The sequence below is a fragment of the Acanthochromis polyacanthus genome, chromosome 6 (genome assembly GCF_021347895.1).
Source record: "Acanthochromis polyacanthus isolate Apoly-LR-REF ecotype Palm Island chromosome 6, KAUST_Apoly_ChrSc, whole genome shotgun sequence".
NCBI lineage: Eukaryota > Metazoa > Chordata > Actinopteri > Pomacentridae > Acanthochromis > Acanthochromis polyacanthus.
In genome coordinates, this window is record NC_067118.1 from 7,902,489 (window position 1) to 7,929,650 (window position 27,162).

The 27,162-nt window shown below is 39.0% G+C and overlaps 1 protein-coding gene across 2 annotated transcripts in view; it reads left to right on the forward strand.

Annotated features, from left to right (window-relative positions):
- LOC110959203 (kelch domain-containing protein 8B-like) overlaps nt 1-24,527 on the forward strand; it is a 293,431-nt gene extending 268,904 nt beyond the window's left edge. For both annotated transcript variants that reach the window (XM_022205982.2, XM_051949825.1), the window contains exon 6: nt 13,603-24,527. In XM_022205982.2, the coding sequence (XP_022061674.2) occupies nt 13,603-13,799 (197 nt within the window). In that variant the 3' untranslated portion in view covers nt 13,800-24,527. The remainder of the gene's footprint in view (nt 1-13,602) is intronic.
- Nucleotides 24,528-27,162: the final 2,635 nt, after the last annotated feature.

Genomic DNA, 27,162 nt, shown 5'->3' on the forward strand with positions numbered 1-27,162 from the left:
CCGCAGCCTGAATGCTTGTTCCCTCCACTCAATAATCTGGTCTGCAGCTGTGACAAGGAGAAGAAAACGTCGGTCTGGTCCTGCTGAGGCGGTTAGAAAACCCAGCCGGAGACTGAATGACACACTGAAGCGAAATGGATGTGTGTCTGTGTTTTCACTAATGTGGAAATGACAGAGTGGAGGAGAGGGTGATGGACGGGAGGCAGATATGTTGTATTTTTCTCTGTGTGAGTGTCAGCTGTGAGTTTGGCTCGCCGTCTAATTCGGCGTGATATTTTTGGGTTTGTGAGTCATCCCTGGTTTGTGGCACATTTCCCATCCGCTGCATGTTGACTGGGGGAATATAAGAGGAAAATACATCCACAAGGGTGTCTATGATGCAGCGTTCAAATGACTTATACAGTGTTGGAATGGTCTGAATAGAGGATGACTGAGATTTATCCCTCGAAACACTAAGCAGTTCCTGGGTGGGATTGTCATTTTTGCTCCTGCCACCATTTTTACGCACTATGGGCTAATTTCTTTTTAGCTGCGATATAAAGTCCTGCACGTCCATAGAAACAAAACAACTAGGCCTACAAGGAACGAGAGCTAATAAATGTTTTCTGTGTGGTATGACACAGTTATAATTATATTAATCTGAAAAAAATGTGAATTTCATTGATATTTGATCGTAAGTTGAAAAAAAAGAAACAAGCATAATTTTTCAGGTGTTGCCAGAACTGGAAAAAATGTTTTGTGTTTCTGCACACTATAGATATTTTACTTTTTGCATTTTTAATTTATTTCCATACTTCTTTCCTCTTTGCTTTGTCTAAACACCACCTTTGTCTAAACACCACCAATGTCAACGCACCATCTTGTATGGTGCATTAAAAAAGTTTGGGTTTTTTTTCCATGGAAATAAACTTTTCCTGCCTTAAAATGACTTAGATGTAACACTGTGAGTGTTTTCTTAAGAATGAGACTCATTCTAATGCTAAATGCTAACATAAAACAAGTTAGCCACTCCAGCTCTGAACTGGAAAAGAGTGGTTTAGAGTAATTTCCACCCACAACTCAACTGAATTATAAGACGAAAACTGAATAAGCATTGCATTGTCCATTTCTATGCTAATGATCCCATCTTGTATGGTGTGTTGAAAAAGGTATCAAAATTTTTTTTTCCATGGAAATAAACTTTTCCTGCTTTAAAATGACTTAGATGTAACTCTGCCAATGTTTACTTATGCATGACTATGCTAATGCTAAATGCTAACACAGAACAAGTTAGCCACGCCAGCTCTGAACTGGAAAAGACTGGTTTAGAGTAATTTCCACTCACAACTCAACTGAACTATAAGACCAAATAGAATTTACGAAAGTAATCAAAGATCTGTTTACCCAAATTGTACTAGTTAGTGTATTATTTGTGTAACTAAATTGTCAGTATAAATACTGTGTACTGTATAGTTTGTTCTCAGATCTCTATTGCAGAAGATAGCTAAAATAACTAAACTTATCATCATAAAAATGAAATAAATACAACTAGAAGAGTGTAAATTAGGATGCTGTTTTTCTTACAGATGGTTGTAGAGACATTACTTCTATTATTAAAGGTTCTTTTCGGTTGCAAATGCAGTATATAGCATTACATATTCAATGGTATTGTAACTCGTACTTACTATCATCACCAGTACTCAAGTTTTCTTGTAAAATACAAAACCAGACAAATCTGAAGCACATGAAGACGAACCATCCGTGTGTTTTTGTTTTATGTGCATTTTGTTCCACTTAGTGTGACACTAAAGTTACTCTTCACCACCTCTGTCCATTTTTTGAGTTATTTTTGTGTCTCCTCCCTGCATTTAAAGCCTGACTTCGCCTGACAACTTGATATATCTGCATGTAAATTGGAATTAGATGCGACTCATCACAGCGGACTGACTCGGGATGCAATTATGTGCTCATCCATGTCACTTCATTATCAGATCACTTGTATTTGTGAGCACACAACCCCAGATTCATCACTTCCGAATGTGTCGTCACACACAGCTGAATGCACATTTTCCCTGAACTTCATCCGTTCATGCGTGTATTTTCTGCATCTGCGACTCAGCGTTTTTAACATTAACTTCTCCCTCATGTACCTTTTTAAGCCTATTACACTGGATTATATTATTTAAAGAAGCCTAAACTGCAAACAAAAATATCACAGTGACAGAAATACATATTAAACTTAAAGCGGTTTACCTCGAAAAGCAACAACTCAGGATGTAAATCCTTGTATTTTAACATGTCGTATTTGTAGAAAACCTTTCAGTAAATCTGCATTTCTGCATTGATGCAAAGTGACACTGAAGCGTTTCACACGTTGAGACCACTTCATAACACAGATGTAGTTTGCCATGAATCACATCACGACAGGCCGATGAAACAAAGAAGATGGTTAGATGTTCATTTATAGTTAAAGTATTTCCAATGTCCTAAACCTAAAAGCAGCTCTTTACCCACCATAGTTGGAACGAGTGTTCAAAATAAGAGGTGTGTCTTCAGCTTTAAGACTGGTTTTAGTGTGACAGTGACCTGTGAAGCTTTCCAACAGAATAAATAGTTTGTGTCTGAGAGAAGTTGGAGGCCGTTTATATTTGAGCTTAGTTGAATTCATAGTAAAAAGTCAGACTTCAAAGTTAAAAATACCTATTGTTAAAAGTGAGATTTGAAATCTGCTTGTTAAACTGATCTTTACTAGCTTGCAGCACAGTGTTTTTATTCCCTACAGATTCAGCAGCTTATTTCTCACTGAACCGTTTTTGTAATAAAAGAGAAAGTTTGTGACCGAGCCGCCATGTTGGTCTGACGTTTTTACTGGACTGAAGGTCTGAAGGGCTGTCACGTGACTACCTAGAAACCCATTAGTGACATGCTCACTGAGATGGTGATATTCAGATGTGGCGCGTTTATATGGGAGAAAAAATGCCCCTCCTATGCCGTCAGGTACGTGTCCACGGGATGCCTCAATTTCTCCCATCCCATTCATTGTCCTTGTTGAACGCACTGCGTTGCATGCTGGTTGTGCTACATTGCGTCGCCCCAGAGTTCATTTGCATGAAGTAATAATAATAATGATAATAACTTTGTTTGCATAGCACCTTTCAGAAGAACATTCACAAAGTGCTTTGACAGGTAGAACACAGTGATAAAAGAGAAATGAAAGAGAACTTTACAGGAAGACGAGTCTATAAAAGTGGGTTTTAAGAAGTGATTTAAAATTCAATTCAGTTTTATTTATATAGCGCCAATGACAGTCAAATTGTCTCAAGATGCTTTACAGATCCAGTATGCCTGACCCCCAGAGCAGCCCTAAGGCGACAGTGTCAAGAAAACACTCTTTGAACAGGGAAAAAAAAGCTCGAGCAGAACCCGGCTCTTTATGTGGGGAAACCCATCTGCCTGCTGGCCGGGCAGGTTGAGAGGGACAGAGGAGGTATGTGGATCTAAAAAAAATTTACTGATTCAGCAAGCCTTATCTCCTCAGGCAGGTCGACCAAAGCCAAGGGGCCCTGATGGAGGAGGCTCCATCACCCCTGGATTTAAGTCTCGACCTTAGAACAACCAGGAGGGACCCACCCAATAATCTATGGCTGTGTGAGGGGACGTACACACGTGGACAAATTGTTGGTACCCCTCAGTTAAAGAAGGAAAAACCCACAATTCTCACTGAAATCACTTGAAACTCACAAAAGTAACAATAAATAAAAATTTATTGAAAATTAAATAATCAAAAACAGTCATTACTTTTGAATTGTTGATTAACATAATTATTTAAAAAAACAAACTAATGAAACAGGCCTGGACAAAAATGATGGTACCTCTATAAAAGATTGAAAACTATTTGACCAGAGTGACATGATTAACTCAGGTGTGTCATTTAATTGACATCACAGGTGTTTCCAAACTCATAATCAGTCAGTCTGCCTATTTAAAGGGAGACAAGTAGTCACCCTGCTGTTTGGTGAAAAGGTGTGTACCACACTGAACATGGACAACAGAAAGCGAAGGAGAGAATTGTCCCAGGACATCCGAAAAAAATTATAGACAAACATCTTAAAGGTAAAGGCTATAAGACCATCTCTAAACAGCTTGAAGTTCCTGTGACAACAGTGGCTCATATTATTCAGAAGTTCAAGACCCACGGGACAGTAGCCAACCTCCCTGGACGTGGCCGCAAGAGGAAAATTGATGACAAATTGAAGAGACGGATCGTTGGAATTGTATCCAAAGAGCCCAGAGCAACCTCCAAAGAAATTAAAGGTGAACTCCAAGGCCAAGGTACATCAGTGTCAGATCGCACCATTCGTCGTTGTTTGAGCCAAAGTGGACTTCATGGGAGACGACCAAGGAGGACACCACTGCTGAAAAAAACTCATAAAAAAGCCAGACTGGAATTTGCAAAAATGCATGTTGACAAGCCACAAAGCTTCTGGGAGAATGTCCTTTGGACAGATGAGACCAAACTGGAGCTTTTTGGTAAGGCACATCAACTCTATGTTCATAGACTCAAAAACCAAGCATACGAAGAAAAGAACACTGTCCCTACGGTGAAACATGGAGGAGACTCAGTAATGTTTTGGGGCTGCTTTGCTGCATCTGGCACAGGGTGTCTTGAAAGTGTGCAAGGTACGATGAAATCTGAAGACTATCAAGGCATTCTGGAGAGAAATGTGCTGCCTAGTGTCAGAAAGCTTGGTCTCAGTCGCAGGTCATGGGTCTTCCAACAGGACAACGATCCAAAACACACAGCCAAAAACACCCAAGAATGGCTGAGAGAAAAGCGTTGGACTATTCTAAAGTGGCCTTCTATGAGCCCAGATCTGAATCCCATTGAACATATGTGGAAGGAGCTGAAACATGCCATTTGGAGAAGACACCCATCAAACCTGAGACAACTGGAGCTGTTTGCTCATGAGGAGTGGGCCAAAATACCTGTTGACAGCTGCAGAACGCTCATTGACAAATACAGAAATCGTTTAATTGCAGTGATTGCCTCAAAAGGTTGTGCAACAAAATATTAAGTTATGGGTACCATCATTTTTGTCCAGCCCTATTTCATTAGTTTGTTTTTTTAAATAATTATGTTAATCAACAATTCAAAAGTGATGGCTGATTTTGATTATTTAATTTTCAATAAATTTTTATTTATTGTTACTTTTGTGAGTTTCAAGTGATTTCAGTGAGAATTGTGGGTTTTTCCTTCTTTAACTGAGTGGTACCAACAATTTTGTCCACGTGTGTACGAGGTTAGCATGTCTAAAACATAGCCAGGGGCAAGGCCCTGTCAAGCTATTAAAGTGATAAACAAAATCTTAAAATCAATTCGAAAACAGACAGGGAGCCAGTGGAGGGAAGCTAGAACAGGAGAAATGTGATGTCATCTGTTAAAAACCAGTAAGAAGCGTAGCATAGCTTCTTACTGGCTTCTTAAGTCGACTTGACTTCTATTTTATTTGCAAATGAAGCACGGGGAGCAGAGGTCCACCGCCTCATGAAACTTTCACCAAACGTCTAAACTGTTGAACTAAAATGAGGACAGATTCAGCAGCTTATTTCTCGCTGAACTGTTGACCTGCACCGGACTGAAGGTCTGAACGGCTGTCATGTGACCACCTGATGGCCCACTGGTGACACTGTGTGTTTCCATGCGAGAAAAAACTCCCCCTGAGGGCCATGAGACGTTTTATTCTTTAATAATTACAAAGACAAACACTGTCGCACTGCTGCTGTTTTTGTTTTTTTCGTCCAGATTGTCCACAAGATCTTCAGCGTTTGTGTGAAACATCTCTGAGTCCGACTGCTGATCCACAAACATCATCCAGATGGTTCTGAATGTTCTGAACCCTGCTGAGGCTCAATATGATCCACACTGTCCCCCTAACCAGCAGCTGGGTGCTACCTCCTGCCGTTTTGTGCTAAATCATGTCAAACAGCACCGCGACCATTTCTTTTAGTTAAACAGAACCACGGGAGAAGAGGTCATTGGTGAGAGCTGTGAGTTTCCTGCTAACACATGCTAAGTGCTGAAAGCAGCGCCTGTACTGACACTGTTTACAGCGCTGGTTTGACCTGAAGCGCTGGACGATTGTCTGTGTGAAATCAGAAGCAACAGGAGGTCAGAAGCAGGTGAACACTAAGATGGAAATCAGCACTTTAGGGAGGATAATGGTGAGAAACAGGTGGAAATAGGAGAAAATAAACGGAGGCTGGAGCAGCAAATACAAAAGATGGAGCAAAGATAAAGCTGATTTAAGCCTCATGTGATGCGTGAAATGGTGAATATGACTGTATTTTAAGATAAATTTATACTTGAAAGTGGATTACACAAGCAGGTTTTAGGGAGCTGTGATTACATGGTATTCACAGTGACAAATGCAGATAAAAGCTATGAAACTGAATAAACAATACATATTAAAAAAGACAGATTATAGAGAAAGAAAACAGACATTGAGTTTCTTTTTCACTTTAAACCTTCATTATTACTCCGCCAAGGAAGGCAGTGGAGGTTATGTGACGATTGTCGTTTGTCTGTCTGTTAGCAACATTATTCAAAAACAAACGGATTTGGATGAAATTTTCAGGGAAGGTCAGAAATGACACAAGGACCAAGTGATTAGATTTTGGAAGTGATGCAGCTTATAGACTGGATCCATGGATTTGTTACAGATTTCTGTATCATTGTGAGATAGCAGCACAGCGTCACTGTAACCATGACAACAAGTGAACACTACATCAGCTGCTTGCTGATGATCACATGATTGTAATCCTACTACATATCAACTGACTTGGAGGAGTACTGCGCTCACTGAGTGCTTTTATAAATTTTGGTATTGTAGCCAACCTGATCCTTTGGCTTTTTATCAATGTGAATTGTCCCCAAACAGCAGGTAAAAGAATGTGATCTGATAGATAGATAGATGGATAGATGGATAGATGGATAGATGGATGGACGGACGGACGGACAGACGGACAGACGGACAGACGGACAGACGGACAGACAGATAGACAGATAGATAGATAGATAGATAGATAGATAGATAGATAGATAGATAGATAGATAGATAGATAGATAGATAGATAGATACTTTGTTGTGGGGATATTCAACCCCACATCATGTGCTCCATAACCCCAATATTGCAAAATGCAAAGTGTATTCTATAGTTGTGTTCAAACATGTTCACATGACATTCCTTTCAAACAAGATCTTGATTATTAGAAAAACAGCATGAAGCAGCTGGGATGGATAGTTGTCACTACTGTTCAAACATTTGGAGCCACCCAGACAATTTCATGTTTTCCATGAAACTCACCACTTTTATCCATGTGCTAACAGCACTGCACAAGGGTTTCTAATCATCATGAGCCTTTCAACAGCATTAGCTACACAATGTAGCATTAGACAGGAGTGATGGTTTGCTGGAAATGTTCCTCTGTACCCCTATGGAGATATTCCCATTAAAAATCAGCTGTTTCCAGCTAGAATAGTCATTTACCACATTAACAATGTCTAACTGGATTTATCATTCATTTAGTGTTATCTTGATTGAAAAAAATGCTTTTCTTTCAAAATAAAGACACTTCTAGGTGACCAGAAACTGTGGAACAGTAAGTATATCATACAAAAATATATACATTTAAACCCGTTTTACTGCCAGATTACTAATATAGAAGAAAGGAAAGCATAGATTTAGAGGTTATAGCTACAAATCAGGTGAAGGATTTTGAACACCCTCTAAATACAGTAATATATCACTACATTTGTTTTTGATGTTGGAGCAAGTACGACATTCTTGTCTTTTGTCCTATTTTTTCCCATTTATCTCTAGATAAATGACAGTAGTTTTGATCATCCTTCAGCTTTGCTCCCATGTAAATTGCCCCAAATATAATCTGGCTTTTCAGATCTCAGTGTCAAGTAGCTATATAGCAGCAATCATGAAAGACAGAAAAATACAGAGCAATGCAAAATATGAACATTTAAACGGTCTGGATGCCAGATTAGAATACAGAAGAAAGAAACATCGTTTTAGAAGTTGTTGCTGCAAAATCAAAGACAAAGATTTCTAAACATATATTTAATTATTTCTTTTTAACTTTTTTGTGTTCACCTTCGGATGAAAAAAAATAGCTTTCTGGCTATTTTTTCCACTGTAAAATGTCTTCAAACATCATAAAAGAGTTCATGTCTCGTTCACCACCTCGTTAAAGAGAATGTCAAACAATTTTTTCTTTGTCGTTTTGTTAGAAAAAAAACCCAACATGACTGCAGTCGTACCTGTTAGCCAATATGCTGCTTCGTATTTAAATGATGGACTCTGTCTTGTAGTTTTTCAGTAATCTAAAGCTACAGCTACATTCATGGCTGTGTGCTGCCAGCAGAGACTCCAGCCTTCAGAGAGACACGGCGGAAGATCTTGAAAGTAATAATTTACGTCAAGAGTCGAGATTCTTTCAGCGCCGAAGGTCAGTTCTGATGTCGCTGCGTTGGGAGTTGAAAAGCAGTTATTTCAACAGCGCAGAATATATGCAATGTGTGCAGGAAAAAAAGTGAAGAGGATGGAAGGAGACGGTTTTCAGAAGTGGCAAAGACAGAGAGAATGAAAGAAAGAAAGAAAGAAAGAAAGAAAGAAAGAAAGAAAGAAAGAAAAGAAAGAGCGTTTGATGGATGTAGGAGAGAGAATGTGAGCTGAGGAGAAGGAGGGTTGGCGAAACTGAAAGAACCGAAAAGTGGCGGAAAAGAGGGAAGAGATTAGAGTAAATAGAAAACCTGAAAAAAGGAGATGAAACAGGGCTGTAAGACGAGGTCGACGGGAGGACGAAGCTGCCGCTGAACTGACGTCTGAGGGTCGGGAATCAAAGCCTTTGAGGCGACGACGAGGACGTTTTGGGTCACGTGTCTTCAACGATAAAGGAGGTCTTTGAACTGGCACAGCTTTGTTCTTCCAACAAAACGGCGATAACGGCGTTTCTTAGACGGACAGCCGTCGGTCAATTGGGGGCTTGCTGTGATGTGCGTCGCCATGGTAACGGGAACAACTCAGCGCCGCCTGATGTTTAATGACGGTTTGCACCTGAAGTGGAAGTGAAAGAGGAAGAAGACAAAAAGGCAACGGGAAGATCAGAGGGGAGACGAAGAGGAGGAATTAAAGCTCAGATATTGTAATCTGGCGTCGGCTCTCTGCATCCGGCCACAAACATGAAATAAAGAACCTGCATTTGCATTTAAATGAATCTCAGTCTTCTTTCTTTCTTGTTTTTAAACGGTGTGAAAGAGCAGAAATCCAACCGAACAGCCAGACTTCACATTAAGCTCCAGCTAACATCCAGGAAGGAGCTTAGCTAGAAAAAAAGCCCTTTTAATGACTGCAGAGAACGTTCTTCAATACGTTTCTACAATGATAGCAAAGAAAGGACGTTCTCAACGCAACATTTGGAAAATGTTTAAGAACATTTTAAAGTGTCTTTAGGGAACTTTATCTGCCTTCAATGAGAAAATTCTAGGAACTAAAAGAAAACTTTCAGCTGAAAACATTACTAGAACTTTGCAAAACTTTCCCAGTTTTTAGAACAATAACATTCTAGCTGAGATAAAGTGCAGCAGAGAACGTTGAGAACGTTCTTCTATAAAACGTTCCCATAATGATAACAGAGGAAGGATGTTCTCAATGCAACATTCGGAAAATGTTTTAAAAACATTTTTAGAGTGTCTTTGGGGAACTTTATGTGGCTTCAAGAAGAACATTCTGGGAACTAAAAGAAAACTTACAGCTGAAAACATCACTAGAACTTTGCAGAACATTTTTAGAACATAAAAGTCTTAGCTGAACTCAGCAAGCAGGGAACATTCCCACAACATTAGCTAACATCACCAAATAATAAGCTCAAATAATTTCAGAAAAAACATTTTAATCTGATGTTCAAATAACGTTTTAAGGATATCTATCATTTCTAATAATGTTCCTGTGAGGTTAAAAGTGAACAAAGACAGAACATTTTAACATTCAGAGGATAACTTGATAACTAAAAAAGAACGTTCTCAAACCAACATTCAGAAAATGTTCTCCAGATGTTATAAAGGCCTCAGAAGACAGAATGTTTTTTTAGAAAACGTTCCTGTAATTTAAAATATTAACAAAAAGTGGAACATTTTGCCTGCAATGTTCTGAGGATGCTGCTGTTGAGAACATTCTTCTATAAAACATTTCCACAATGATAACAAAGGGAGAACGTTCTCAGTGCATCATTCAAAAAATGTTTGAAGAACATTTTTAGAGTGTCTTTAGAGAACTTTATCTGCCTTTAAGAAGAACATTCTGGGAACTAAAAGAAAACTTCTAGCAAAAACATTGCTGGAACTTTGCAGAACTTTCCCAGTTTTTAGAACAATAACATTCTAGCTGAGTTAAAGTGCAACAGAGAACGTTGAGAAGGTTCTTCTATAAAACCTTCCTACAATGTTACATGACAACAAACGAAGAATGTTCTCAAACCAACATTCAGAAAATGTCCTCCAGATGTTATCGAGGCCTCAGAAGACAGAATGTGTTTTTATAAAATGTTCCTGTGCTTTAAAATACGAACAAAAGGCAGAACATTTTACCTGCAATGTTCTGAGAATGTTCTGAGGATGTTGCTGTTGAGAACATTCTTTTATAAAATGTTCCCACAATGTTACATGACAACAAAGGAAGGATGTTCTCAGTGCAACATTTGGAAAATGTTTTCAGAACATTTTTAATGCATCTTTAGGGAACTTTATCTGCCTTTAAGGAGAACATTCTGGGCACTAAAAGAAAACTTCCAGATGGAAACATTACTAGAATTTTGCAGAACTTTCTCAGAATGTTCTTGCAGGGATGTGAGTCTGACAGTTTGGTGCTACTTCAGTAATTCCAAATATTCTGCACCATGATGGTGGTTTAAATGTCAGAGAAAGAGTCAGGATGTGTTCTGGGAACGTTCTCGGTTCTTTGATGCTCTCCAGTCGGTGGTGGAACAAACACGGTTTCTGACAGAACGTCTCCCAGCGGTGCAGATGTCAGTCAGCCGTCGCCGTGGGAAACACAAACCCAGAGGCTGCAAATAATGTTTCCACAAATACGCCCCGAAAATAGTTTCATTCTCTTTGGAGAGAAATATGCAACATAAACAACAACTGCAGCGTCGCTGTTGTGAATACTGAAGAGAATTCATGTTTCTGTTCACTTCTAGATAAAAATACTGATTTAAGTGGCTTTAAAATGCAGACTTTTCTTCAGTATGTCAGTTAAAAGCTGATTTCAGGTGATCACATTGTGCATTTAGAGACCATTCTACTGTATCTATGACAACGGGGGCTGCTGTATGATGTGTTATCTTGGATTTACTTATGTGCATATTGGCTCTGAGCACACCTGTGACTAACATGATGATTTTATTCCACTACATGCATGGAGGTGAAATAGGGGTCAGTTTTACCTTTTTACAGGTCTCAGATCTGATTTATGACGAGTTCACAGTCAGAATCTTGTGAATTTGAAGGACTTGTGTGTGAAAATGGAAGCAAATGAAGGTCAAGGATTTGAATATTTTTGAATTCTGAACACTGAATTTACAGCAGTTAATAATTATTAAAACATGTCAAACAATTCATTTTTAAAGTGCAGTATTTCATGGACGTTCCGTGACAAATTTTGCAGCATCATATAACTGGGTTGTATTATTCTGTCAAAGCACGGTGGCACCATTAAAGACCAGATGTACACATCAGTGTAATGTTTTATTTCTGTGTTCATGGCAATTTAAACATTGATCCACAGACTGGAGCAAAGAAAACCATGCAAAAAACTGACATCACTCCTGAATTTTTAACTCAAAAACTAATGAACCCAGAATTCAATCAACATTCACCACTTTTTCATAAACATCTATCAGTTTGGCAGATTCAAATTGATGATGGTTTGCTGTGTTGGATTCAGTTTATTATTAAAAAGGCGGAATGACCCATTTGATACTCGCCAAGGAACGTGGTGGGGTTATGTGACGATTGGTGTTGGTCTGTCTGTCTGTCTGTCTGTTAGCAACATTACTCAAAAACAGACTAATGGATTTGAATGAAATTTTCAGAGAAGGTCAGAAATGACACAAGGACCAAGTGATTAGATTTTGGCAGTGAAGCAGCTTATAGTCTGGATCCATGGATTTGTTAAAGATTTCTGCGTCATTATGAGATAACAGCATGCTGTCACTGTAACTATGACAACAAGTGAACACTACTATGACCACATTCTATGTTGCCGTCATTTCTTATCACCAGTAACTAATAAACAAATGCTGCATTTTTAAAACAAAAAAGCACTGAGAGAGTACAGTACTCCACCAAGGCTGCTCAGTCGTATCTTTTCGGCTGAAATCCTGAAAAAAATTGTGGCAGAAATCGCGGCAGCATAGAATGTGTCCATTTAATAGATTTACCCACAAACAAAATGACTTTGTGCTTAGCGCAGGCGTGTGTAGTTCGTGTGTATGTTATGTACAGATACTGAAGCACATGACCTAAATATGTAGCAGACGGTGAGACTTGATGGGAGTCAGAAACACTCCTACAATTTAATCAGTTGTTCCTTGTACCATTTTCCAACAGATAAGTCCTGATAAGTCCTCAGTGGTGGATTTGTCGTAGGATCACAATCATGTGATCATCAGCAGGCAGCTGATGCAGAGTTCACTTGTTGTCATAGTTACAGTGACACCGTGCTGCTATCTCACAATGATACAGAAATCTTTAACAAATCCATGGATCCAGACTATAAGCTGCATCACTGCCAAAATCTAATCACTTGGTCCTTGTGTCTTTTCTGACCTTCCCTGAAAATTTCATCCAAATCAGTTAGTCTATTTTTGAGTAATGTTGTGAACAGACAGACAGACAGACAGACCAATGCATTTTTACTCCGCTGCATTCCTAGGCGAAGTAAAAATGCTGCATTTCTGACAATGCCATATGGGGGAATGAACAACCTTGGCAGAGTGCAGCACTCTCTGGGTACTTTTCTAGTTATCACTGGTAAGAAAATAAAAACCAGTCATTTACATTTCACAGCAGATTAAAATCACTAACAGGGGCAGGTGGTTTTAATATCTCCTCTTCTTCACACTACCATTCAAAAGTTTAGGGTCACTGAGAATTATTTTTGAAAGAAAACATTTTTTTTTTCAGTGGAGATAACATTAAATGAATGATGAATCCTGTCTAGATATTAATGTGTTAAATGACTATTCTAGCTGCAAACGTCTGATGTTTAATGGAATATCTCCATAGGGGTACAGAGGAACATTTCCAGCAACCATCACTCCTGTGTTCTAATGCTACATTGTGTTAGCTAATGGTGTTGAAAGGCTCATTGATGAACAGAAAACCCTTGTGCAGTTATGTTAGCACGTGGATAAAAGTGTGAGTTTTCATGGAAAACATGAATTGTCCAGGTGACCCCAAACTTTTGAGCAGTCGTGTATGCATGAAGCCTAACCCTGCATTTTAATCCCACCTGCTGCCATGTTAACATGTTTCTTTTTGTTGTATTTTGCAGGTAACGAGCCGTCGCCACTGGGCACCGTGGAGAGCTACAACCCGGTGAAGCGGCGCTGGGAGTACGTGGCCCCGATGCCGACAGCCCGCTGCTCCTCGGCGCTGCTGCAGACCTCCAGCATGCTGTTCGTCATCGGCGGCGTGGCGCAGGGACCCAGCAACGCCGTGGAGGCCCTCTGCTTACAGGAAACAGTGTGACACGCAAACAACACGGCAAGAAACTACACTCACGAATGTGCAGAAACACAAGCACATGAATCGGAGCTTAGGATGCTTTTCTACCTGACGGATCCCTCTTGTACACTCTTTTTCACATTCAACGAGCATTTTCAGGCGAGCAGAGAGCTGGACGAACACGACATTAAAGGATGCCAAAGCTGCGACTGGCAAGGACACAAAACAGACAGCTTTACTCTCTTTGTTTTTTTACTCTGGGGAAATCAGAGAAAGACAAAAAAAAACAAATATGGAAACCCCCAGACACTCAGACATCATGTCTGCAGAAACAACACGCCTTTGAAACTGTTGAGCATTTTTCAGAATAAAAGCAGGGTACTTTTCTGGATAATTAAAGGAACATAGGGCCATATATCTGAATCTCTCCTTTGCAGCGGCGCCGCTTCGACACTTTTCTACGACCTTAGAAACCACACTTTGTTCAGCTCTGGGGATGTGAATGTGTGTTTCAGTGCTAACCCTTTTCCACTGTTCCATCTTCTCCCAGAAGTCCATCCATCTTCTGAAACCAGTGAAACCTTTGGCCGATGTTGATCACAGTCGCTGCATTTTCTTCGTTTCTAGCAAACTGTGGTCAGATTCGTCGACACCTTGCTTTGCATCTGTCCATCCGTGCACCACGTTAGTCCATCGGCGAGCTCGGATGCTGATTGATGCCACAGAGTAACTCACAGCTCAGATAAATCATCTCTTTTTCGACACGTAACAGTATTTTCTCCTCGAGCGATTGCGGTTCACTTTATCCTTTACCTCAACCCGACATCCGGAAGGTTTGACAGACGCATCGGGATGACACCAGGGCAACACTTTCACAGCAAATTTTTATTCTCCAGGAAGACAATTCACAAACTAGTGCAAAAAATCATAGAATATGTAACGATTAGGGAGTCATTTAAAGGATTTGCCTGGAAAATAATTTCAAGTATAGTGATCAAAGGTATGAAATAGCATGTTTTGAACGAACACAGTTATAATAGCAGCACAAACATAAATGCCAGAGGTGTCTACTTGGAGAAATTCTCCACAAAAAGTTGTCTTTTGTGTGTAAAACATTAATATAAGGAAAAAATTGTAGCTTGCAGAAGAGGCAAAACAATGTTCTGTTCCAAAACTAACTTTTCTTTGCCTATAAATCCTTAAATATTCAACTTCATGCATGAAACACATTTAGTGTTACAAAGGGTTCAAATCTTTACAAATTTCATTGCAATTCAATGCAAACTTCTCAACTTTCACCCAAAGCCGAGAAAGATCAAAACTCTTTCTAAAACTAATGCAAACTGGGATTCATACCTGCAATCTGTTACACTAATAGGCAAGGACTAGAGTCATGTTTTGATGGTTTCTCTGTAAAGTATTTCCTGGCAGAGTAATGAAAGTTCTAAAATAGCAGGTTTTGGTCAAATACAGTTATAATAGCTGCACAAACAAATGCCCGAGGTCGCTACTTAGAGAGATTCTCCACAAAAAGTTGTCTTTTGTGTATGAAATATTCATGAAAGGAAAAGTTTGCAGCTTGCAGAGGAGGCAAAACAATGTCCAGTTCCAAAACTAACTTTTCTTTGCCTATAAATCCTTAAATATTCAACTTCATGCATGAAACATGAAACACTTTAAGTGATATAAAGGGTTCAAATCTTTATCAATTCCATGCAAACTTCTTAACTCTCACCCAAAGCTGAGAGACCTTTCCAAAAGTAATGCAAACTGGGTACTTGGACTACGCTACACTAATAGTCACAGAAGAAAACAACATTTTAATGATGGCTGCCCGTTAGCCACTAAGCTAACACCGTTAGCCGCCTCTCCGTCCTACAGCGGAACATTTGATACTCAAAAGGCAGATTTTTTCTGGATATCTGAGTTTGCTTTGGGGCTGAAAGTGCAGCTTTATATAAAGAATGAGGCATAAAAGATGAAGGATGAGGCGCCTTGTGACAGAAGAGACGCGGTCGGCCTGGAAACCGAGCAGACATCTCCAGTGAAGCTGGAACTAAAATCGTTTTATATTTTGAAAAAGGACACACTGTTAATGCACCAGAACGCCAGAGTCAATCAAGGTTTAGCTGGTTTGTCCCAGAAGGTTACACGCCGTAGAATTATAAACTTATACTGAGACAATTTGCAGCAAAATGTCAAAAATATAAAATTTATGCATCACATAAAAGCTCATTCACCCATTACAGCTAAAGTAGATGATGCACATTTATTTAAATTTGCATTAGTCGTCTTTCTTACTGGCTGGAGACGAGAAGTTTATTTGTTTTCACCGGAGTTTATTGTGCGGTTATGTGATTAGAAAATAATGATCCTGTCCTGCTACACCTCTGCAACCTTAATACATCATGAATCATCTGAAGATGCCGTGAAAAAGGCCCAGATGAGTAAAGAGAGCTGCCTCCGGCCCCCACAATCACCGCTGTTTCCTCCACACTTGTTACATCAGTTGCTGCTGCATCGTGTTGCATCTAATTGTCCGTTTCACATACGAGCCACAAACTTGTCACGTATGTTTGCACGCACACGCAGGAAAACACAAACACTCCTGCAGCCTGATTCCATGTTTGTTCCATCTGTTGTTTGGGAACTTTGACCCTCTTCAGCCGTGGATTCATTGTTGTGGAGTTTCAGCGTTGTCGAGGCAGACGGAGACACACTTAAGCTGTGAGTAAAGTTTACTGATACTAGAAGTGACACCAACAGAGCAGCAGCTCATGCAAGCAGTTCTGAGGATTGTCTCTGATCTTTAGGTGTATATTGTAGCTGGGAGAAGGTCAGATTTAAATTTCAGACCAATATGGAGACAGCTAGTCTGTTTAGTCAGTCAGAATGGACAATATCTAATATCAGGCCATTATGACCCCAGGAAAGGGAAAGTCATTCTTCCTTCACATTCATGACAACATCACAGACATTTTTTAGGGGTCAGTAAGAGCTGCTGATGCAGCTCTGGTAATAATTATACGACCACTTTGGTAGCTGTTTTCTGAAGCCTGCTTTGGTTAAATAAGTGCCAGGATGGTTTGCAGATCCCAAACTTGCTAGGAGCATCTTTCTCACTCATCGCTCTTTATGAAGCACCGAGATGTTTTCTGGTATTCTTGATCAGTTAAAGCTGTTTTTAAACATTTTTTATAATTGATCTGATTTATTATAGGCCCCTTTTTAAAAAATATTCCATATATTGTGAAGTTTTAGATCCACAAGGAGAATATTGCAATCTGACATTATCCTCGTCATCCCGTAATTTTATTCTTTTAGGCTTTGTTGAGCAATAATTTAGTTTGGATTGTCTCTTTTATTTACAGTTTTGCACAAAATAATATCAACTCACCAAAAGTTTTCTGCCGCCTAAGTGTGAATTTTGAAATATCTCTAAGTGTAATTTGTTGCATATATTTAATTATTACTGCTGCAGTTTTAAAGCAGAATTTGAATACTGAAGTCCTGTTTTGTGGACTTTTTAAAAGAAAACAACAGTTGGTTTAATAATTACGTAAGTTCTCCACATGCATCCACAGGCTTGTGCTTCTAAAACCATACTATAAGAGGTAATAAGTGTTTTCATGTTTCTGGACAGAGCTGCAGGGGAGCTTTTCATGACGCAATACCAAAGCCTGTCTCTGAGCAGAATTTGCAGGAAAGCTGAACCTGCCACAGTAGAAAGAACATTCTTTTTTAGCTAACACACAAACACCAAACAACCAACAGATTCCAAACAAGTGGACAGTTTTCGCTGAGGATAGTCTGACTCTTTAGGTGTTTCCAGCTCCGTTTCTGTTCACCAGCTAGCAGCAGACTGTTGTTATTCTGTTGTTTGTTGGAGCTACAACAGAAGTTTGATGGACTGAAGAGACGATCTGCAGGTAGAGAGCTGCAGGGAACTGGCAACAACTCAATAAATTTAACTTTTAAAGCTGAATATCACAAGGAGAATCAGGACGACACATCTAGCGGCTTTAGAGACTCCTTTCACATCGTCATTTGATCCATTTTTGGTGTCAAATATTTACTAGTGCACCATTAAAGCTGCATTTACTGACTCTCTTTATATTTGGCTGCACAACAAGGAAAAAACACAACGTCTGGCACATTATTGGAAAGGTAACTAAGGATTTGCATTTTTATATTTTGCAGAAATAGAGCAACATTAGCCAGATTTTAGAGTTGCATTCAAGTGTTATTGCAAAGCTCTGGCTTTCTCCCAAAAATAGAACACGTCTTCAGCTTGATGGATGCTCAACCAGCTCATGTACGGTGAATTAATCCAAGTTTTTTTAACAGTAAGCCAAAGTTTCACGCTGCAGTCACAACAATGAGCTCATATGAGCTAAAAAAGCTGCACAGAGCTCCAGATTCAGGTTTAATTCTCTACAAGTCGTCCCTAGATGCATTGTTAATGGAAAATATATTCAAAAGGGCAGCTTTAAAGCTACATTTATTGATTTTTTTCCCACGTGTCTGCACAAAGTGAAAAAACTCCACATATCACTCACTATTGGGAGAGTAAAAAATGAACTGCATTTTAAAATCTTTCCAAAATGGGGCAACATTAGCATGGGTTTGGAGCTAGCTTAGCTTTGCTGCTCAGAAGCTTTCTACAGTGAAATGATGTTTTTCCCCCAAGAAAGCCAAAGTTTCAGGCTGCAGAGTCACAATGACCTCAAAAAGGCTAAAAGAAAAGCTGCACAGAGCTGCAGATTCAGCAGCTTTAAAGCTATATTTATTGACATCTGTTTTTCATTTTTTCTGGACAACAAATTGAGAACTACGTTTGGCAATTTAGTGGAAGTGTAAGAAAAGAATTGCATTTTAAAATGTTGAAATATCCTCATAAGTGCAGCTTTAAATCGACATTTGTTGATTTTTTTCCCCCACTTAGCCGCACAAGTGGAAAACGCAACATCTGATATTTCATTGGAAATGTTAGCAAAGATTTGCTGAATTTTGCAGAAATGGAGCAACATTAGCGTTTTTGGAGCTAACTTAGTTTAGCTACTGGGAAGTTCATGTTTTTCTCAGAAAGCACAAGTTTTCAGGCTGCAGAGTGACAACAATGAGTTAAGAGATCCTAAAAAAAGCTGCACAGAACTGCAGATTTGGGTTATGATTCTCTACATGTCATCATTTGATGCATTGATAATGCAAAATACACTCATAAGTGCAGCTTTAAAGCTACATTTATTGATATTTTCCCACTTGGCTGCATCCTAAATTGAAAACACAACAGCTGAAACATTACTGGAGGTGTAAGCAAAGGGTTGCATTTCTAATTTTGCAGAAATAGACCAACATTAGCATGTGTTTGGAGCTCAGAAGCTTGTGTTTTTCACAGAAAGCACAAGTTTTCAGGCTGCAGAGTCACAACAATGAGCTCAAAGAGGCTCAAAAAGCTGCACAGAGCTGCAGATTCAAGTTTTAATTCTCTACATGTCGTCCTTTGATGCATTGTTCATAGAAAACATATTCATAAGTACAGCTTTAGCACAGCAGTGACATCCTGTTTGTGCCTGTCTTTGTGCGTCTGCATTCACATTTCTGCTGTGTGATTATGTCTGCGTGGGTGCCTGATTGTTATTGTGCTTTTCTGTGGGTGCATGTGTGCAAATCCGTGACACCATTGTTGCAGGAAGCTCTCTTCCATCCAGTTTGCTGCAGCCCCAGAGGAACTCTGGGTCGTCGCCAGGCGGCTCTCTCCGTATTACTCATCTGGTGTTCAGTGTAAAGCCAGCAAAAAGACAACTTTTCTCTCCCGCTGTGACCCCTTTGGTTCACCGTATTGACAACACGACTCACAAATGTTGTGTTTGATAGAAAAAGACGCCTTGTGTGTCTGCTTCCTGGCTGCCGATGCGAGGCATGTGCCAGCTCGTTGGAGAGGAATCCCTCTGCAGAACAAAAGAGCAGGATGCTGCAGCACAGCGAGCAGCTAATTACAAGCTGCACACTATTAGAACGGAAATGTGTTCTCACGGGATAAATTAATATGGTTTGAGTTCAAACTTCTAGGAAGAAGTCAGGTTTGTAAAATGTGGAAAAAAGAGGATTTTCCAAACAAGTGTCCTAAAATCACCACAGGTTTTTACTACGACATGATGCCAGGCACCGAACTCACAAAAGACACACAAACGCTCGCTTTTTTTCGGCCCCCAGAAGGTTGCTTTGTGAGTTATTACCTCTCTGCTTGATGATGCATTCAGGGCCCTGTCGGTACGTTCGGCGCCTTGATTCACAAAAACAAGGCCCGAAGACTCAGGTTCTGACAGAACGATGAGGCCGAGCGGAAGCACAGAGAATTCACACTGCTTTCACTTTTACAAATCCAGAACTGTGTCTTATTTTTGGCAATGACAAGCCTCTCCTGTGTTTTTTTCTTCTACTTTACTTTTTTCTTTTCGTGCGGGAAACTTCCTCGCAGGTAGCATAAATGTGTTCCTTTTGACATTAGCACGTGTTCTTGTTGTTTTTCTCCATTTTTAAAATATCAGTCACTCCCTTGATTATTCTGGATTAAGTGATCGGGATTCGATATATGAGTACTTTTGTTGTTGACTGTTCATGTTTGTTGATTATTTCTGCCCTCTGGTTGTTTTGTGTTGTCGGTGGAGGTGTGTCGTGAGCCGGGTTCCCCCAAAGTGTTCGTCACTGGTTGCGTGTTCTTGCAGAGCTTTTTGCTTCGACTGAAAGTATATTTTTGAATAGAAGTATGTTTATTTTCACCACGGACGTGATACATAAGAGAAAAGTTCACATAAAGCAGAGAAGAAAGGCTCAGAGATATGAAAAGCTGCGCATTTTATTCACATTCCAATCTGTTGACTGAGTTTTTAGCAGATTGTGAAAGAAAACTCCAGTTGAATTTGATTTTGTGGACACGTCTGTCGTTCACATTGGTGAGTTTTAAACTAGTGTGTTCAGACATTTTGGGAAACACAAACCTCCCTCCTGAACTGCTTTATGGTCTCTGTGGATCAGTATCTCCTCGACGAAGAGAGAAAAACAATCTGCCGTTTGTGTTGAGGAGGCGTGACGACAATTATAAATATTCTGATTTCTGTTCTTTACACTTGCTGTGTTTTAATGGGTGAACATTTAGTGGTAGAAGCAGCTTTCAGTCAAACAGAACCAGAGACTATGCACTAACGGTGCAGCTTCACCCTCAAGTGAGTCGGATCTCAGAACATTTACCACTTATTCTAGTAGATGTGTGAAAAAAATGAAGGATAACAGATAAACAGAAATGTTTAACATTTCATGCACAGTTGGGGCAATTAACATTCTGAGCAACAATGTTTGAGCAACACTCCACCATTTTACACACAAAGCTCAGATTTCTCAGAGTTAAAGTCTCGGTTAGTTCAATGCAATTCGTCATTCAGGATGTTTTCAGTCCATCTATTTGAAAGCTGAAGCCTACTTCTGAGATTTATGATCCAATTGATAAAATATTTTGCTAGTAAATCTGAAAAAATGTAAGCATGGGAAACAGGTGTCGTTTGTCTCCATCCATAAAACTCATAGACTTTCATCTCAAATCATATTTTTCCAACTTTAATCTACACGGTTTTTGTACCTTTGTGCAAAACACCTGCAGTCTTTTCTTTAAAAATATGAAGCAAAACCAATGATGTAGTGTTAAGAACAGCTACAAAAAATTCCTTTAGAGATATTTTCTCCAATTTATGCCGTCATGTTTACAAGTAAAAATCTCACAATTTCAAGCTCTGGGCTTTGTATTTTTGGAATATTTTTGGGAATTTGTCACATTAAATGTTAATGACCAATTCAGTGCACTTTGTTTCCCCAATTGTCAACATATAGGCTAAATAATGTTTTCAAAATGGAAATATTGCACTGAATTAGTCGTGTATAAGTTCACAAGTGATGGCTTTTAACATTTAATGTGACAAAATTCCAAAAACAACTTTTTAGAGGTTGACGTGATGTGAAGCTAGCAGTTTCCCTTTGTTTTCAGTCTTTATGCTAAGCTATGCTAATCACCTCCGGCTCCAGACGTGTTGATTTTTATATCTATCTGTCAATTTTTACAAAGCTATTTATAGTTTACAGTTATTCCTAAAATGTCAAACTAGTAAACACACATTTTGTTGAGTTGTGTACTTGTCACATGTATTTCAAAACTAAATCTGTGTTAAGATCTGATCATTTGCTCAACAGATGCTAATTAGCTGCTATCATACGATTACGCAGTTACTTTTCCAGGGTTTCTGCAGGGCTTTAAAAAGCAGTAAGAGTCATTAAATGGATTACAATCTTAAATGGCATTAAAAATCCTTAAATTTGATTCTCAGTGGCATTAAAAATTCTTTCTTCCGTTTTCAAGAAAAACATTTGATATAATAATAATATAATAATATAATAATGTATAATTATAGACTGCAATTCATCAGAAATGTGCATCTGCATAAACATGCCAAAGCATTGCAATAACTGTTCCGACCGGTCAGGTACAATTGCCAAAAACTGCATGTTTTTAAAGTGGCCGGTATGCTGGACCAGGTGGAGGAGAGCTGGGAAATACAAATTCCAGCAAAAATGGCAAGAAAACGTGGAATTCAGAGAATGACAACAGACGACAGGTGGTCAGGGGTGGTTTCCGAATTCAGAAATAGTGAAATGTAGAGCCAGTTTTCATATAAAAATCATCTTTTACAAACAAACTCATGTAATTTGTTCAGTTCACCGTCGTGGCATTAAATTTTTTACAGTGTAGCATTAAAATGGCATTAAAAAGCTTTAAATGTGACTGGCTGATTTCTGCAGAAACCCTGTTTTAATTGGGCACTGTCCCTGCAAAAATAAACAAATAAACTAAAGTAAACCAAACACCAATTAGAAATTTGAATACAGCAATAGAAACAGAAAAGGGCAAATTTTTGGTGAAAATATTTTGGTGATTTTCCAAGAAATACTTCTCATAAATAAAGCCAGAAACTGTTTTAGTACATATTTAATCCTGTACTGATACAAATAAATGAATAAAAATGCAACATGTGAGGTGAGGCTAGCAGTTTCCCTTTGTTTCCAGTCTTTACGCTAAGCTATGCTAATCACCTCGGGCTCCAGACGTTGTGTTTATTTTCATATCTATCTTTCAATCTCTAAAAAATCGTTATTTCTAAAAATTCAAACTAGAAAACTCACACTTTGTTGATTTGAGGACTCGTCACTTGCAAATAAAAACTAAATCTGATCACTTGAGGGCGAAGCATCACTTAGCAGCAAACACCGAACGCAGCACGTCGTGTTGTTGTGTTTGAGGTGCTTTTCCTTCACCTCAGATGTACAAAGTTCTTCTAATCCCTCTGACGACCAACGCGATTGGGCTACTGCCTGTTTCCGGGAGGAGGAGTTGCTGCTTGCCAGGACGGAGAACAAAACCAGACACGTTACTTTTGTTATTATAATTCCTGGTATAATAATGATGGTAATCGCGGTGATATTCATTGTTGTGCTTGTTTTTTATTTCCTGGGTTCTCTGTAATAGATAAACGTGACGCTGCGGTGTGTTTTTGAAATGTTGATCGGGACAGAAAAGAGAGCAAAGAGCGACTGAGCTCATATTAAAGGGCAGGATGGGTTTGAATTAGCGGGATGATGTGATGTTCACAGGGAAAGGCTGCCTCCCCTCAACAAAGCCTGCCAGACTCGCTGCTGCAGCCACAGATACCATCAGAGGGGTTTTAAAACGATAGCGAGGATTAGCATTAACAGCTACATGACTCTGGTTGATAACTTCATTATGATAAAGATAATTTTGCCTCCTTGAAGGGAGCAAAAGTGCTGAGAAGTCGCTCTAGTCAGCATTTATTTAGAGTGTAAGCTTCGATATGGTGGCCCAGAGAGCTCAGTTTGAGGAAACACATGCAAAAAGGAAAAATGCACGCAGATTAATGACACTTTTCTTCATAAATTTAGAAAAAATAAAATGATGTTCCAAATCCAGAAAACACAACCAAATGCAGCGGCAAACTACAAAGACTTTCAGGAAAAAAGTTTCCAAAATGTATTAGTGTAAAAATCAGTAAGCTAGCATGCTAGGTTACCATATATTTTATCAAGGTTGCGCTACAAGCATGCAGAACCCCCAGCAGACGTTTAGATTCTAGTGTTTTTTGCATGTGTTTTTTCTCCATAAAGTCTCAGGATCACTGTGCTGTGCATCATTTAATCTGCACAGCTCAAAACTCCAAGCTAAAAGATGCAAAGAAAATTATAGACATAAGAAAGCTGCACCTGTTCCGGAGAGCGGTTTTGGTTAAAACTTCTGCTTTCCTGGAGTAATAGTGGACATTTAAGGAGCAACAAATGCAAACTGGGCTTTGCTTTTAGCTGTTTGCCACTAAAACTGCAGTGAACAAGGCTAAAGTTAGCCTGATTCTGACAAACTAATAACCTGTAGGTGGGTTTAGCGGCATTTACACGTCCTGATGCAGCACTAACTCCTCAGATACAGGTGCATCTCTCAGTTTTCTGCGTTCTAAACGGTGCTGTTTTGTTTCGGCATCGTAAACTTGCTGCAGCAGCGACGTTTCTCGCAGGCTTTGGCTCTGAGACCGAGTCGTGGCCGTGACTCCAGTGCAGTAGTTCAGTGCCTATACTAAATGTGAGGTAGTGCCTCGACTATGAATCCTGTTCTATAATAAACTATTTTGACTTGCTGTCTGATTCTGTATGTCCTGTGTTTCTTTTTATTAAATTATTAGGGTCCGAGCACCAACAGGAACCTCTTGAAACCCATGGGTTTACTATTTTTCAGCATTTTTCTGTCGCATTTAATATTACAATTTTGAAGGCCTAAAAATACTTGAAAACGCATGAAAATTTGCACACATATTGTACAGGTGTGGGCCAAAATAGATCAAAAGCGCCACCTGGAAAATTTCAACCATGAACTACAGCCAGTACATGTCACCTACAGCTATGAAATTTGGTGGTATATGTAACTCATCATTACAAGCAAAAATGTAATTGACAACCATACCTAAAACACAATAGGAAGTTGGCCATTTTGAATTATGTGTCATATTTTGGATGATTTTGGACCAATTTTTGCACATTCAAAAGTTATAAACTCAAACAGAAAAGTCTAATTTGACCAGGATGTACTCCAGGTATGGGTGATTAAAAGCTGTTAAGATGGTCCTGGAAAGTCTGAGAACAGGGAAATGGCGGTCTCCGGAATTTAAACCTTTTGCCATGAAACAGGAAGTGCTGTCTAACTGGCCTGTACATGCTTCAATCTGCCTGAAACTTTACATGTGTGATCAGATTCCAGCCCTGATGAATTCTATAGACCAATATACAGTCCCAGTTATAACGCCACCTGATGGACATACTTGGGTTCGCTAACCAGCGAGGACGCGAGGACCCGACCAACGCTGCTTGCAGCTTTAATTTTTATTATTTTCCAGCACCTTCTGGTGCAGAGATGATAGCTGTTTCCATGCAGGTCTCTTATAGGAGGAATAATGTCACCCAATTCATAATAGATGAACATGACATCAAAACCCACTTCAAACGCAGCGTGAGGATGAAGTGCTCCTATAGAGAGGGTAAAAAAAGGTCTTTTTGTTCTCTATGCAGTAAAACCTGGATATCTTCTCTTTTTCACTCCCTGCAGGAAACGCCTGTCAAACAGAATATATGTCATTAAATACAAGCTGCAGTCCTGCTTCCACTGAGTTTCCTGCGTGTTCGGGGGATTAAAACGCATTGCAGCATGTTAATCAGCTGCACAGCGACCAGTGTGAGCATCACTTTGTCGCACTAATTGAAATCTGGCTGCAGATGAAGCTCACGTCCTGCATTATGTGGACTTTTTGAAGCAGAAAACAGGAGCCGCCGACTGTTTGCTCCTTCAGTTTCTGTTGCTGTTAAACCTCTCGAACCAAAAAGATTTAACTGTACAAAACAACAGGTCCTCGGATTCAAATGCTGCTTTGTTATTCCTGGCCACTATCCCATTAAAATTAATGTCTCTGTTGGAATTGATTGGTGTTTGGCACAGAAAATTTTTAAAAATTGGCATCAAAACCAAATCCTGAGCTGAAAAAATTAAACGATGGAAGTGAAACCAAATGTTTTCCAGCTATTGGCGCCTAAAAGTAAAACACAGGTGTTAAAAATCCAAAGAGGGAATGAAAACACGCCTGTTTTTATTTCTTCACCTTATGTTTTTCTTTAGCAACCTTCAATTTTTTCTCTGTTTTTTAGTCATTATTAGAAGCAGAGTGGTTTTAACCCACAAAAAATTCAAACTGAGTTTTATATAATTTCTAATATTTTATAGTCTAGATTTTAGTGGCAAAGTCCCAAATACAGCGTTACAGTGAATGTTCGACCATTCTTGAAAAGACAAAACTTTGAACTCATTTTTCTCAACAACTACAGAAAGCGGGTCTGATCACTCTCCTTCCAACCCCTTATTTTCCAAGATGCTTCAAAATAATCCCAAATGATTCAAAATGTGTCCAGAATGACTTGGAAATTTACAGAAATGTACAGAAAATTTTCCAGAAATGATCTAAAACAACGAAAATTAGTTCAGAATGACATGAAAATAGTCTAAAAGGACTGGAAAATTATCCAAATCAGTCAGAATTTCTCTCAAATGATTAAAAATTATCCAGAATGACAGAAAATTTGTAGAATGAGACTAAATTTGTCCAAAGATGCTTTAAAATCATCCAAAATTATTTAAAATTTGTCAAAAATGACTTGAAAATGATCCAAGATTGCAGAAATTTGTCCAGAATTACACAACAGTTTTCAGAAATGACAAAAATCTTCCAAAAATGACTTGAAAACGGTCCAAAATGACTGAAAATTAATTTTAAAAAATGACTGAAAACTTACATAATGACCCAAGGGTGTTGGAAGCAGAGTGGTCTAACCCACAAAAAAATCTAAACTGAGTTTTACATCATTTCTGTAATATTTTATTGTCTAGATTTTAGTAGAAAAATGGTCTAAACCCTGATCTCAAATATAGCACTATAGTGAATGTTAGAACATTCTTGAAAACGCAAAACTTTGAACCCATTTTTCTCACAAACTACAGAAAGTGGGTCAGATCATTCTGCTTCCAAACCTTTACTGTCCAAGATGCTTCAGAAGTGATCCCAAACAATTCAAATGTGTTCAGTATGACTTGGAAATGATCCAGAATTACAAAAAATGTCCAGAAATAACCTAAAATGCAGAACATTTGTTCAGAATGGCATTAAAATAGTCTAATATGATTGGAAAATTATCCAAAATCAATCAGAATTTCTCTCCGATGATTAAAAATGATCGTGAA